Source organism: Camelus bactrianus, chromosome 26 (genome assembly GCF_048773025.1).
Source record: "Camelus bactrianus isolate YW-2024 breed Bactrian camel chromosome 26, ASM4877302v1, whole genome shotgun sequence".
In the NCBI taxonomy this organism is placed as follows: domain Eukaryota; kingdom Metazoa; phylum Chordata; class Mammalia; order Artiodactyla; family Camelidae; genus Camelus; species Camelus bactrianus.
In genome coordinates, this window is record NC_133564.1 from 8,361,391 (window position 1) to 8,376,086 (window position 14,696).

General features: G+C 45.8%; 1 protein-coding gene across 1 annotated transcript in view; it reads right to left on the minus strand.

Annotated features, from left to right (window-relative positions):
- Positions 1 to 14,696, minus strand: part of CSMD1 (CUB and Sushi multiple domains 1) — a 1,327,842-nt gene that overhangs the window by 234,079 nt on the left and 1,079,067 nt on the right. The window contains exons 13-14 of the mRNA XM_074353379.1: positions 1,719 to 1,901; positions 282 to 608 (exon numbers count right to left, since the gene is read on the minus strand). Of these exons, the coding sequence (XP_074209480.1) occupies positions 282 to 608; positions 1,719 to 1,901 (510 nt within the window). The remainder of the gene's footprint in view (positions 1 to 281; positions 609 to 1,718; positions 1,902 to 14,696) is intronic.

A 14,696-nucleotide genomic window follows, 5' to 3' on the forward strand; every position in this document is an offset into this window, starting at 1 on the left:
ATCCTTTCTGCTACTCTATTGTGTTGCCTTGGGGACACACAGGCAGATGGAGGGAAGGAAGGCAGGAAAGCCAGAGAGAAAAGTCACGTGAGAGACCCAGTCTTCTCTCAGGGGGATCAAGACCCCAACCCAACTGGAGTGAGGGGTCTTCTCGGTCCTCTGGACGGTGCTACGTCATTGTGTGAATTACGACTATAAAGCCCTGAGTGTCGGCCCTGACATCCAGCGTCACGCCACATGAACGGGGAGGATGCAGGCATGGCCGGGGCACAGGCACTCACTGGTGTAGGTGATGTTGAACCCCCGGCCGGTGGTGGAGTGATCCGACTGGAACTCCAAGCGGACGACGTGCCCGCTGCTGGCCAGCTGGGAGGGCACCTCGTTGCCAGAGAACGTGCCCAGGACCGTGATGTCTGGTACCCCGTCGTCTTTGACTGCCAGGAAGTCAAACTGGGGCTCCACATCGAAATCGTTGAAGATGAGGTGAATTCTGCTGCCCGGCTCAGAAATAATCAGCCAGACGCAGTTCATGTTGTTCCCGTACTCTTCCGGGTAGTTTGGTGAGAGGATGATCCCTGACGACGCCGTGAAGTTGAAGAAACACGAAACTGCGAAGACAAATGTGTTTTCCAACAGCCGTGAGCTGCCTACCTGCCAAGGACGAGGAAAGTTCCCGTCCCTGCAGGCGCCTGGGGTCGCCCAGCTGTTGCCCAGTAAGGGCAATTCTGGACCATGATGTTTCCTCTCTTCTCAACAGAATACCTCATTTCACAGAGAGCAAGCCGAGCCCACATGTAATCAAGTGTAGGCGTGGTTCAGAAACGGTCCTGTCAAGCTGACCCAAACTCACGGCAGATGTTAAAATTCCTAGTTACACCTTGGTGCCTTCAGAAGAGCAAACACCAATGCAGGAAAGTCTGCCTGCACCTTGGGAGCACTTCCCAGAAAACAGCACTGGTTCTGGGCAGTCTTCTATGGCAACTTTTCAATTCATATTTTAAGTTTGCCTTTAAAGTGCACTTTTCCAAGTTATCCAGTTTTTTTATTATTATTTACAGGATAACAATGATTGAATAATAACATAAAATCTGATCATGTCCTGGGTGGACAACATAAAAGTCTCTTGGAATATTCACTCAATGTGCACTCAAAACTCATTTGCACATGTGTTCTTTCTTTTTGGAGGGAGTATCTGTTGGACTTATTTCTAGGCTGTGGATTTGCTTATTATTCCACATAATTTCATGTTTCCCAGCCACTGCTATATTTAGTTGCCAAAAAATCCTGCTTTCCAACTGGCTACGAAGTCCTTCTCTACTTGTTAAAACCCTTCTGAGGAAGCAGGCGGTTCTCCCATTGAAATCGAAAGTGACAGCATGGCCATGCTCACAGCCTGCGTGCAAGTGTCAGGGGACATCACTGGGTCACAGAGACCCCGGGACCTACTGACGGCCCACACAGCCCGGCATCAGCCCCTCCGGACGGAAGGGACACTCTAGGTCAGGGTCTGTCTAGAGAAAAGCTCTCAGCGACATCTTCTCAATGGACATAACATCACTGATCGGTTTTAAATCAGCGAAGAAAGCAGGACAGGTGGTGTTGGGGAACGCCCTCCCTGGGTGGGGGGTGCTCAGAGCTGCTGCCCTCAGCGCCCACCCCGCCCTTCCCCCGCTCTCCAGGAGCCCCAGAGCAGGCCCGAGTCCAGGCGCAGCACTCACACACGCAGCTGGGCTTGTTGCCAGACCACTGGTTGTTCTGCTGGCACGTGATCACTCTCTCCCCCACCAGCTCGAAGGCCGCCTGGCACTCGAAAGTGAGCGTGTCTCCGTGGAGGAAACTGCTGCCCGTCCGCTTCCCGTAGGCAGGGACGCCCGGGTCCCCACATCCCCCCTTCTCAATTTCTGAAAAATGGAAAGACGAACCATTAGAAAATACACCATGGACATTTCAACAATTTAGAAAAGGAACGATGGTTTATTTCTGCATCACGTCCATAAACAGTTTCTAAAGGATGCTCAGGTCGTCTGTTTGTAAGATCTAGGAAAAAAGGAGTAAGTTTAACACAAGAGCAAGGTACGTAACTCACGGTCTTTCAAGGGCTGCACAAGGCTAACGGCGTGTGGACGGCGCAAGTGCTACAACTGGCAGGCGCGTCTTCGCGGCGCCCCCGCCTGCTCTCCGTCATCGCCGCCGTTAAAGGGTAAACACGTTTTGTTTTAATCGATGTGTTTTTTAATGAAAAACACAAGTAATGTAGTTCACTTCCTACTGGATATTTAAATCAATATATTAATTTGAATATTCTTTCCCTTAAATTAATGTTAAAACTCATTTATGAAAACAAAATGAATATATTTGTGGTCTTCGGATGAAAAGAAAATATGCAGAATCAAGCCAATTTTCATTAAAACATGATTGTAATGAAAAGTGGATACAAATACAAAACCGTCCATGTATTTCAACTTTCCTCCATCTTAAACGTTAAGGACACTGAACATATCACCTAAAGTATGTTACTCATTTATTCATACAAAAATATTTTTTGAGGGCCACCTAAGCTTCAGGCTCTGTTCTAGGTAATGAGGTTGGCGGACAAACGAGACACAGCTCCTACACGCTCGGGGCTTACATCACACGGAGGGAACCAGTAACGCTTTCTGAGGTGATGTTAGGTAGTCTGAAGCCAAGTGAAGGTGGTCACAGGGTTACAGGGCAACGGGTGGAGGAGGAGGCAGTTTAGTCCTGAAGAGTCTCCACTTTCACATCCTCAGCTTAGTACTTCCTACCTCACGGAGCAGCCGTGAGGCCTAAACCGTGTCGTTCACGCAAGTGCCCAGCGTGTAGGGCTCGAACTGTCGGCCATTATGATGATTATCAATGCAGCTCAGGCTTCTAGAAGTTCCTTTCTGCCTCTGTGATGCTGACGTCCATAACTTCTGAGAGTGAAATACATTGCGGCATTTTGGGTAATACCACTTTCTATATTCACTGAGTCAGGGAACTCAGAGCAGAGCGCTCAGAAAGAACATGGTTGCAGACACACAGTGCGACTGTGGACGAGGTCTTTCTGACGCTAGGGCTGAGAGTGCAGGGCGTGCAGCGGTCCCCCTTCCATGAAAGATGCGGTGTTCACTGAATCCAGATTATCAGCTCTGTTGGTTTTAGCTTCTCTGCTGCCAAGAACTCCAATCCTAGGTTACTGTGAAGATTCTGCCGACCCATCTGCATGTGCTTGGTGGCCCTGTGCTCTAGACGAAAAGGTATCAGACTGACAATCTAGGTTCCATCCACAGAGCTTTCATTTAGTAACCATGGAAACTCGGTTTATCATTCTCTTTGATCTTTTCCCCCCCAAAAAAAATTGCGGAGCATATCCTGTGCTAGGACCAAGAGTGAGTTATTACCTTCAGGAAGTCCACAGTCCAGTACTTTGAATGGACGGATGGACAACCATCTGAGGACACCCAGGGAGACATCTGTCTCATCGAAGACATTCTGGAGTGAATACTAAACATAAAATGTCCTTAAAGTAAAAATAAGTAGCCAAAGGGAAACAAGACGAACTTCCACGTATTTTGTGTCCAGCCCTGAGTGCTCATCCTGCAGGTCACGTAGAAAAGGTCTGCGTTGGTGCTGCAGCAGTCATGGTCACCCGGCAGCTTGACCAGGTCCAGAGCAACTCAGCCAAGCGCAGCATCCAGGGGGGACACCCGACTCGGGGACAAGACAAGCGATGGGCCGGTCGGTGGCTACCACCACCCCACCATTCCTTAATGACATGGTCTTCTCCGCCCTCTTCTTCTTTTCAATTTTAATTTCCAAACTCTTAATGAAGACCCAGCATTACCGGCCCCTCGATTTCAGGAGGCACCAGATCTGAGAATCTCTGAGATGCTTCTGTATTGTTATTGTCTTTCCTGGTCGATCAGAAGCTTTGAGACTGAGAGACTAACCATTGCATCTGTAGAGAACGAGGTGCCCCTCATTCCAGCAAAGTTACACAGAGCCTTCTTTTGCCTGGGCCCCTGCCTTCTGTCTCCATCAGTGGTTTAAACTTACACACACATCACAGTCACCCAGGGAGCCCCACCCCTACCAATCCCAAATTCTAGGGTCTAAACTATCTAATATTTCCTGGTGGGCCACTCAGCCACACTGTGAAGAACAGGGTTGAGGGAGGAGGGAAGAAACAGTTTTCAAAGCGGACAGTGCCGAACTCAGACTCGAGGCATTCCCGGGTCCGGGGAGAAGGGCTGAGAAGCTGAAGTTTTCATGGTGAGAAAGCCCGGAACCCACTTAGGTACAGCACCCAGCAGGGCTACCTGCTAGGGAAGTACAAGGTCTGAACAACGAACATTCAGAACTATCACTCCCTTTTCCCAGCAAACAAACTTCCTAGACCACGTCAGCCCTAGAACGTGGATCTGGAGAGGGCATCCTAAAAAAAAAAAAAAAATCACTGATCTAGACCATTTATAGCCCCTGGTAACAAACATTCCACAAGTAAATACATAACCACGTGTGCTATCAAAGGGAAGCTTGGAGTGGTTTCCCAATAACGGTCCTTAATTTGGACTAAAGCAAAGATTCATGCACAGTGAGAGACCCCCAAGTGGACTGACTGTATATGCCTGTTTTTAAGTAATCACATGGAAATGATTCAGTGTGTGTGATGAACCCACCAGTAAATTAAACCGGCACGAAGCAGCTACGTTATCTCCAAGCACGACTGCTCTCTCCTCCACAGGGCGGTTTAAAGGCGTCACTGTCGGTGTGAACTGGGTTTCACACAGTATCAGGATTGCATTTGGCTGCTAGTAACTAAACAGTTCAACGAACTCTGGCTTCAATTAATGAGTATTTCATTTTCCTCACGTAACAGTCAGGATGGATGTGGGGTGTGCAAAACAGGCCAGTGGGTCAGGTAAGTAAGAACCCTGTCTCTTCACTGTTATCTCCCATCGCCCTGAATGTGCCGAGGGTTGTGGTCTCACAGCACAAAGTGGCTGCTGGGTCTCCAGGTAGAAAGAAAGCAGAGAGTCAAAGTCACCAACAAGGGCAGCCAGTGGGACTCTTTCGCTAAAAAGACCTTTCCCAGAGGCCTTACCTAGTGTCTTGTTACATCTCTCTGTGCCTTGTTGGTGACCATTCCTACCTCTGAAGGATCCTGGAAATGTAACATTAGCACTTCCCAGAGTCCCCATGGAGGAAAGCACAGGAAAATCATGCTTGTAAAGTAGCATCGCAGAGTCCATCCACAACAGCTGCCAGAAAACGCTAGCCAAGTTAGAAACAACGCAGTTCCTGCCAAAGACACCATGTCGATGGGAACGAAATCCCCTCTCAAACACAAAGTCGTTGTTAATATGTTTGGCACTGTTAGCTGGTATGGTGTTTAAAAATCGTGTTATTTTGTGTTTACTGTTCAGGGAAAAAATACAAATAAGTTTTGGTAAATAAACTCGTTTGGGAATAAATTGAGAGTTAAACAATTTTAGAACAATAAAATAAAATGCTGTTTTAGAGAAAATGTATTACTAGAACAATTTTCACATAGGCAGAAAAAAAATAGATTAGATAAAAAAATAAGAGAATGCCTGAGTGTGTCATGAATCAAGCTATTTCCTGACTTCTTTATTCTCTATTTTCTGCCATAAAGACGGGTGGGAACAAGGCGTCTTCTGCTGGGCTAGGTGACAATTCACAGGTGTTCTTCACCGGTTGGCTTCTCGTCCATTTGTGCTGTCATGGCTGGGTGGCCAGCCATAAAGACCAGAGAGAGGGGCAAGAAAAAATGAGTGAGTTTTAATTTTAGAGACCAAGGAGCAGGCTTAATAAATTATCTGCCTTGTTAGCTCCCCGCTCCTCTCAGGTGACGTTAACTGCACCAAAATGAAAGCTAGCATTTCTGACAGTATCTCACGTGCTTTTAGTTAGTGGCCCTAGAACATACACTCACTGCTTCCTCCAAGCGTGTTTCACAGCCAATTTTTCTCACAGATAGGAACTCCCACTGCTTAGAGACACACACCCCGTATCTGCGTTACTAAGATAGATGGTGGATGTTTAGTTTCTCTGCTAAGCGTTACGAAATAACATTCACTACGTGAAACTAAAGATAAACATTCTAGGTTTACTGGAGCTACTAAGACAGCTTGTGTCTACTTTGCAAAGATTATTTTTGGATTGAAATGGGCAGTTAGCTATGCATAATTTAAGCCTTTTTCTAGGCTAATTTTGTCAACTTTGCTCTACAATTAGGCACAACATTTGGGCACTTGATTATCCAATTATCTGTGCATTAGAGCAAGCCCACAATTGCTTCCGGAGAAGAAGCTTGGCTTTGCCCACAGGTGCTTCATTAGATCACCTCTGAAGAGCTGGCACACGGTCAATGCAGGCATGTGTTCTTGTTAAGCATTTCATCTTATATGGTAATGTCATTTCGTCTGAGCATATGGCTTTATCCTAATTTGGCAACACAGGATGTCTGTATTGCAAGTATTTATCTGGGAATGCAATGTTGAATTAACTGCTAATCAGTAAGTAATTCAGAAATGCCATGGACAGAATTTTGTCTCCTTATATTTCATATCCTGAAACTCTAAGGCCAACATGGTGCTATTTGGAGATGTTGTGATAAATGCATTATATTAATATAAGACACTAATGACTGGAAAAACCAGGTGTGGGGCACATGGGAGCTCTGTACTGTCCCTGGAATTTCTCTTTGCATCTAAAATATTCTAGAAAAATTATATATATAGATATATATAAACAAATACATAGAAATATTTTAAAACACATTTTCCCTACAATTTTGGTTGAGAAGTTAGCCACACTCTGAAATTTGGGGCCTGGACCCCTTGGTCACAATTCCAATCCCACTTTCAGGCATGGGTTATGGAGCCTTCTATTACATCCAGCATCGTGTGCATGGATTGAAAGGATTCTTTAAAAATATCTGAAGGTATTACACCTTTGCACACCAACAACAAAAAAAACCACTGAGAATTCGCATGCTCTCTGTGACTGAATAATCAACAGAAAAGGCAAAGACGGCACCATCTCAGCGTCGAGAAAGACAGTAAGTCCTGCAGACTGAAAATCACCAGATATGTTTAAATCCCAGAGTTCTTAATAATGCAAAATGCCACCTGAATATCATAATTTGGACACAAAAAGATTCTCATCATTGTAAATAAAAAGAAAAATGTGTGTGTTCTTGAGATGTAACATGACACCACTTCCTCTGCCATTCCCATTAGGTGGAATGGTTCATATTAGTCAAAAAAATGAAAATGGATATATTTTTTAAAAAAATGTCCCCTGCCGTTCAGATAACAGTAGCACAAAGGAAAGTGCTAGCTGCGAACTCCCATGACAGTGACAAGGGCAGTGCTGCCTGGGTCGTAAGTGGCTTTAGCAGTAATTCCCGTCCTGTTGAAGATGCCCTGTCCCGCAGGGGGAACAAAAGGGCCCACGTTTCCGTTCCTGAAGCTGTTCAGCGCCTTCTGCCCTCAATATAAACAGTGGGGAAAAACTGACTGCGTTCAGCCAGGCTTTCTCTTTCTGTCCAAAAGATGCATATGTAACCAGGGTAAGACTACAGCACCTGCACACGTGCACCTGTGACAGTGAGCCTCGGTCACTAGGACCTGTCAATACTGAACTGGCCGAAACACAGAAGAGTTCATTGTCTGGAGACAAACACTGCCGAGTGTTGTTATCTGCAATCTAACTGATGGACTCACTTAGAGCAAGAGATTTTTATCTCAAGTAGAAGTGTGTCACTCTGAACCTCCGTCTATGCAGAATGAGAAACAGCAAACTGGAACTGCTCTGACAATACCTTCAATCATTTGTGAAATATAAAATATCAAAGCAGATGATTGCAGGTAACTAAAACTATCATTGACAGCATTTTCCAAATGTGTACCTTCCTCTCTCTCACGTTTTCCCTTAAGTAGCAGCAAGTCTAACAGCAGGGCACTTGCTGCATCTAGGAAGCCGGGCCTCTGCTGGACGCAGGGTTTTACTCTCTGTGAGGCTCACACTGCTCCCCCGAGTTCCCGCCCACACCTCACATGAGCTAGATCACTTCTTGATCATCATCTAATTTAATATGAGAAGTTACTCTGCTCTGTAGATTAGACCTCACACAGCAAACAGCTGACTCGTGAGTATCTGAGAGCATCCCTTGACTTCAACGTTTTTTGAACGAGGACCATCACTTTTCAAGTCAGTTTAAGGGAAGGTGAGCTGGGGACATCCAGCTCTCTCAGGGAGCTGCTGTGGCTCACTCTTCATGTCACTTGAGGCGGCTTCTCCTTGTTAAACAACAGGACAGATGACGACACAGGCAAAAAATACATTGTTTTCATTCCTTGTCTCTGCCTGCTTCAAGGTGAGACACTCTAGGCAGCCTTTTTAAAACGTGTAAGCGTACACGCTTTTGTAAACAGGAGAAAGCATGCACTGAGCTGCCTGCACTACGCCTCGCGGCTCGCAGGGAGCGGCCTGGCATCCGGGAGGCAGGCCCTGCGTCACTGGCCGCGTCGCCTGTGGAAACACCGGGGGAGCCAAACAGAACGTGCCCAGACTTCCCTGTGCGTTGGATATGGCAGGCCTCCCTTTGTTCCAAGTCGTAAAACACCACAAAGGAAACTGGACAAGAGTTCAGGCCGAAGACTTGGAAATCAAGACAGCAAGTCTCCCTTTCTTAAGAGCCAAGGTGCAGACAAGGAGATGACCTCTGCCTCTCTGTGGGCTTAGCTAATTAGAAGCAACTGCAGGAGCTAAGTGCTGCTGCTGATGTTTAACCAGTCAACAGCTCCTACAGACGTATTCTGAAAGACTCAAAATGAAGAGTTCTGTAGCCACGTGGTGAAAATGTTCAATAAAGATGAAGGAAAAAGAAATGACTTGGTACTAATTGAGTCTTGAATGTGGAGATTATTTTACACCCCATGGGAGCCTTTTCCCATCAATACTATTTATGAGAAGATATGCATAATTCAGATCTTCTAGATATGGAACAATTTACTAGGCCATATTCTGCAAATCTAATATTCACAACAGGTCCTGCAAAATAATTGTGCTCATAAAACTTCTGTGCCCTACGTTGATCTCTTCTGTAAGGGTTTTTCCCAAATCCGTGGAAATGTAAAGTATTTCATTTTTTCAACCAACTAATTTTAATCAAATTCAGAAACAAAACAAGAGTTCCTCTCAATAAAACAAACAAAAAAAAACAAAAAAAAAAACAAAAACAAACCAAAACAAACAAACAAAACAAAACAAAACCCTCTCTAGGGGACCAGTTGCCTCAAACAGAGGCGGTGTTTGTGTGCTGAACCACTTGCTGTCAGGGCGTGATGTTAGCACCTGCTGATGAGCTGAGCTAGTAAACCACACGGCTGCACACGCCCTCAGAGAAGTCTGAACTAACACGGTAAGATTTCCACACAGAAAACAAACTTATGGTTATAAGGGGGGAAGACGGAAGGGATAAATTAGGAGCTTGGGATTTGCAGATACTAACTACTATATACAGAATAGATAAACAACAAGGTCCTACCGCACAGCACAGGGAACTGTATTCAATATCCTGTGACAGCCCATAATGAAAAAGAATATATATGTGTATAACTGAACCACTACGCTGTACACCAGAAACTAACACAACATTGAAAATCAACTCTACTTCAATAAAAAAATTTTTTTTATAGTTTTCACAGCTGGCAGTGAAATTAAGCCTTAATTCAGTCAATAACCTAGCCCTTTGGTCAAATCACATTACCTGGCAAGAAGATCGATGTTTCTTCCCTTGAACCCCATGAGAAAATAGGCATTATTCTTCTAGTGCCTGACATCTACCATTGAAGTAGATTTTTTTTTTCACTCATTTAGATTTTTAAAATATTACACATGTTAAAAAAAGTCCCAAACAACTTCTACTGGACTGACTGGGGGCCTAGAAGCCATGTTCATACCATGCACCATGAACGTTTAATGAGCACTCAAGGCAAACGGAGACACAGCCCTGCAGCCAGAACGCTACACAAAAATATGTCTGTACACATACACGCATATATATATATAAACATCTCATCCTTTCCCCCATGGCACACCTTCCACGGAGATCCAGGGGCATCTGCTATGCGAAAGATGCTGTAACACTACTATTACCAATGTTAGTAACATAATATTCAGTAACTGCTTAGTGCTTAGAACCATGTAAATTAACTAATACCCGTTATATAAGTTTTAGACTAATTTATGATCATCATGTGAGCAAGGGCTGGATCTGCTTTGTTTTTCCTCTTTTTTTTTATTATTTTTTAATGCTGAGCACAGTGGCAGGTACGTAGCAGGTGTTTAATTTATATTTAACATGTGGATACTGTTTATGCCATTTCTCTCCTCTTTGTAATAGTTCACAACACTTCTGAAAATGCATGATATCAATTCTATCATTTATCTCATTTTACAGATAAAAGAACTGAAACTTGAAGAAAGCTAAGTAATACCCAAGCATTTAACAGCCTCGGTTGTAGATGGTGAATGTAAGGTTTACACTCAGGATTTTCTGGCTGCATTATCAGAACTCTTAGCCCTCTCTTCCTATTCCCAGCTCCTCAGCGGGAGCGGGGCTCCTGCTGGTGAGGGATCCTGGGAGATCTTCCAGGCTTCGGTGCCCTACGGCACAGGAGCGAGCTGGTGGACGCGTGAGGATGCTGCCAAGACGCCCACGGGGCTTCCCCGCTGGCTCTCGACACAGACGGAGGGGCTCTGGGCATTTCACAATCCCGCTGGGACACAGGTGTCTGTAACAGCTGAAAAACAGGGCCCCCATACCTGTATCTACTTACAGATGTAACATCTGGGTTCTGCCGGCCCCGCCGGACCCTGGTTAGCACCCTTTGCCCTCGAGAAGTGCGTGACCTTGGATACTCAGAATCTTCCCCATTCCCGTGTTCCCACTGTGATGTGCCAGTCTCTGCATTAATTTTACCTGGCCATCAGGACATCACTCTGAGATGTGAAAAAGGGCTGAACCTGCATTCCCCTTGCGTCCCCTCTGCCCCATCTCACCTGATGCCTGGAGGGCAGAAGGGCACCCTCCACCCCAGTAGGAGAGTTAAATAGCATTTTACATGAACTTACTATTTTTATTTGATTTACTTCGTCCCCACCACTAAGCTACTGTCAAGGCTTGCTTACTGGGTTTCCTCTTTGTGTTCAGGTAGAATGTCACCCAGAGGCCTGCTGAAATGAAGATAAGACACACCACCTTTCTCCCTTTTCCTCTGTGCACAACGGGCACATGTTCAATGACTTTTCTAGAGTTTCTTCCTGCTTATCTATAACACTGGAGAAAATAATTTTTCTTACCACATACCTGGCTTTTCCTACCAACCTAGAGATAAGTGCTCCTACCTGGAAAGATAAAATATTCTTCTTCCAGAGCTGTCTCTTAGTTACTGTCAGGCATGTTGTCGTGTAATCATTTTCCAAATGTAAATAGGTGCTTAATGCCATCAAAGACTTTAATGTGCTTATAGCAAAGCTCTTAGGCGAGTTCCCCTTTCTCTGTAATTCCTGCAGTGGCCTGTTCTCAGCATAGTGACAAGCCACCATGGTCTAAGAGTTTGAGAGCCCAGCTGGTACTTCTCAGTCAGCAGATCACCAGAAAACTGACTTATTCAATTGTTTGGTGATAAGTTTTTCCCTTTTTATTACAGACATTGTGGTCGTGAAGAGGCATAGGGAGAAAGCTGAATGTGGCTATGGAAAAAAAATGGACTACTTTATAAGAAAATAAAATTTTACATAGAATATTTCAGGTGGAGGATGCATGCACACTGAATGTAGAAGGTTCGAGGAACAAGCAAGTCAAGAGTTTATTCTTAAAAATTCTCCAGTAGTGAAAATATATTTACAAAACTAGAGTTCACAGGGAGCTTCAGCAGAGAGTGACTGCCAGGCCTTTGGTACAGACACACGAATGGGTGTCTTTAGAGGTGCCGTCAATATTCCTTTCTTACTGAAAGGGAGTAATCATTTGCAAACTGGAACCCCATGTATATTCTACACTGTTTATATGAAATAAATGTGCTTTGGTATGCTTCTCAGCACGACTGAACACACACACACACACAGAAAGCATGTAGTAAACCATGGAAGAGCATAGGTTTCCAGGAAAGAAAGGGCAACTGTCAGCCTCTTCCAAAAGCACATGACGTGGGAGATGCATTTTAAGATGTGGGAACAAATAGCTGAGAAAGTGAGTTTATTGAAAAGTGATACAGTAATAACCTTGTGGTTTTAAACATTGAAATCTAAAAGATACCTTGTATCTGTAGTTTAGAAGGTTAGACAGTCATTTTGATAAAATATGATAGAACTTCAAAGAAACAATGGAAGAAAAAAAGTTGGATGACTTGTGTGGAATTGTAGCCACTGACATAACGCAGTTACTTCTTTTCAAAATTCTTCCTGTCTCTTTGTTTTCCCATCGTTTCATTTTGTTTTGGTTTCCTCCATGGGGCCTTCCATTCTATAGCAATTTTCCTATAAACATTTCCTATGAGAATTGTTTCTGCTTTTCAAGTTGGGAATTAAGCAAACAACATGTTTTCTTGATTTCCCCTTTGTTCCTAAATTGAAGACTCTCTTTTCTGTCTGTGGTGGTGGCACGCGGTGTGGGCGGTTTTCTTCTGGCTTCGTTTCTCGAGCTCCCTCCCTCCTGTAATTAGCACCGTCCTCTGTGTCCTCCCCAAGGACTCTGCTGAGCGGCCTGAATGGTGTGTCGTGGAGCCAGTGTGGGCGCCACGGTGGAACAGCGACAGGCACCCTCTGCCAGCCCGTCACCAGCCATCAGGCATCGGTGTTAACTGTTATGGTTTTCGTTTCGGTAAAACGACAGAGCATCTGCCTCCCTGCTCTTCCTTTCTTCTGGTCTGCAGCTGCATTCAGGTTTGCGTTGGCTTTTGATCCCTCCACTTAAAAGAGATACGAGCAAATCCCTCCCTGTCCAGTTCCCGGCAGAGACAGGGCTCCTGGCGGTGGCTCCGTCAGTCCCTCCTGGGCTGAGATGCCCTTCATGCTCTGTTTTCTGGCTGCATCACCTGGGAAGAGTCCCTGCGGACCAGGGCGATCAGCCCTTCATCACTGCAGAGGGTTCTCAGGCTGAACATTCCTGCTGGAGAGCTAAACATTCCCAGATAAAGCAGTCCCTCCTGAGAGCTAAACATCCTAGAGAAAACAGTCTCTCCTGAGACCTAAATACTCCCAGGCGAACATCCCCTCCGGAGAGCTGAATGGCCCCTTGTTGGTGGCAGAGCCAGAGCAGTGGCTCTGCTTTCCCACATGGACCCCAGGAGTCGGTCCTGGCACAGCCGAGAACACTGCTTAGAGGACCTGAGGTCTGAATAGCACGCGATGCTTTCAGCCCCCCTAGAAATACATAAGAATGCCTTTAGGGGTTTGGGTGGTAAAGTTTAAGAGAAAATCATGATAGGAAACACTCCTCGGAGCACGTCCAGTTCATGCCCAACATACTCCCCGGGTTTCACACCTACAGGGCACAATGACACAGACGTTTTTAAAGGCCTCATTTCGTTTTCAGGTCGATATAATCCCTATGCAAAATGTATCTGATTACTAGTAGACGTTCACATACTTAATGGTAAAATTAAATATCGAGATGAACTGATGACTTTTCTGCTTAATTTCTTCCAAGTGTTTATAAAGAGAACTAGTCGCTCCAACACTGTTTACTCCAAATGAGCCTACGTTAGGGAAAGCCGTGCTCCCTGCCAGCGGAAAGGTGCCTCCACCGCTTGTGGTTCAGATACTTCGAAAATCACTCTTCCTTGAACATGCAGCACGGACACGTCCTTCTAAGTGGTGAACATTTATGACTGGGGCTACATCGCTTCTCTAAGCTGAAAAAAAAACTGGGGAAAACAGCACTTTTTCATTCATGTAAATTCTCCGCGTGATTGTCTGATCTGGTCTCTGGACCTCTTCCTGTAGCTCCTTCATGCCTGGCCAGCCGCCCTTTCTCGCTGCTGAATAAACCTGCTAACTTCACATCTGCAGACGAATCCACTCCCATCTTCTGTTCGTCTCCTGGACATCTGGTCCCTCAAACTTCTCACTAGGCTTCTACCAGCCAGGACCCCGGGAGGAAGCCGCACAGTGAGTGACGCGTGAAGGACGGCTTGATGAGGGGAGCGGTGCTGGGCACATCCCTGATGGCTGAACTGCGGGGACTGGACAGTGCAGCATCCCCGGCAAGACGCAGTGGGCCAGCACTGCATCCCGGGCCACAGCACTCGGGGTTACCAGAGAGGACAGGTCCACCTGGCCCCACAAGAGAGGGCCCTGGGGATTAAACACCCCTGCCTCCCCCTGCCCCATCTCTCCCTCTCCCCTGCCTTGGTGGTGAAACCCCTCGAGAAGTCAGACGGCAAAGGAGCCTGTGGATGGGTTCAGTTCTCAGGCGCCCAGAGCTGGAGCAGAGGGATGGAAGAGGGGTCCCAGAGGCAACAGGAGATTTGGGCACAGTTCCTTTGTCCCAACTCAGCTGCCCATTCCCGGGTATTTCCAGATCTCCTGTGAATGAGAAGTTCCCCAGGGGCAGATATTTGATTTAAAACGTCCTGCTCTCAGACCACCGTGTCTAT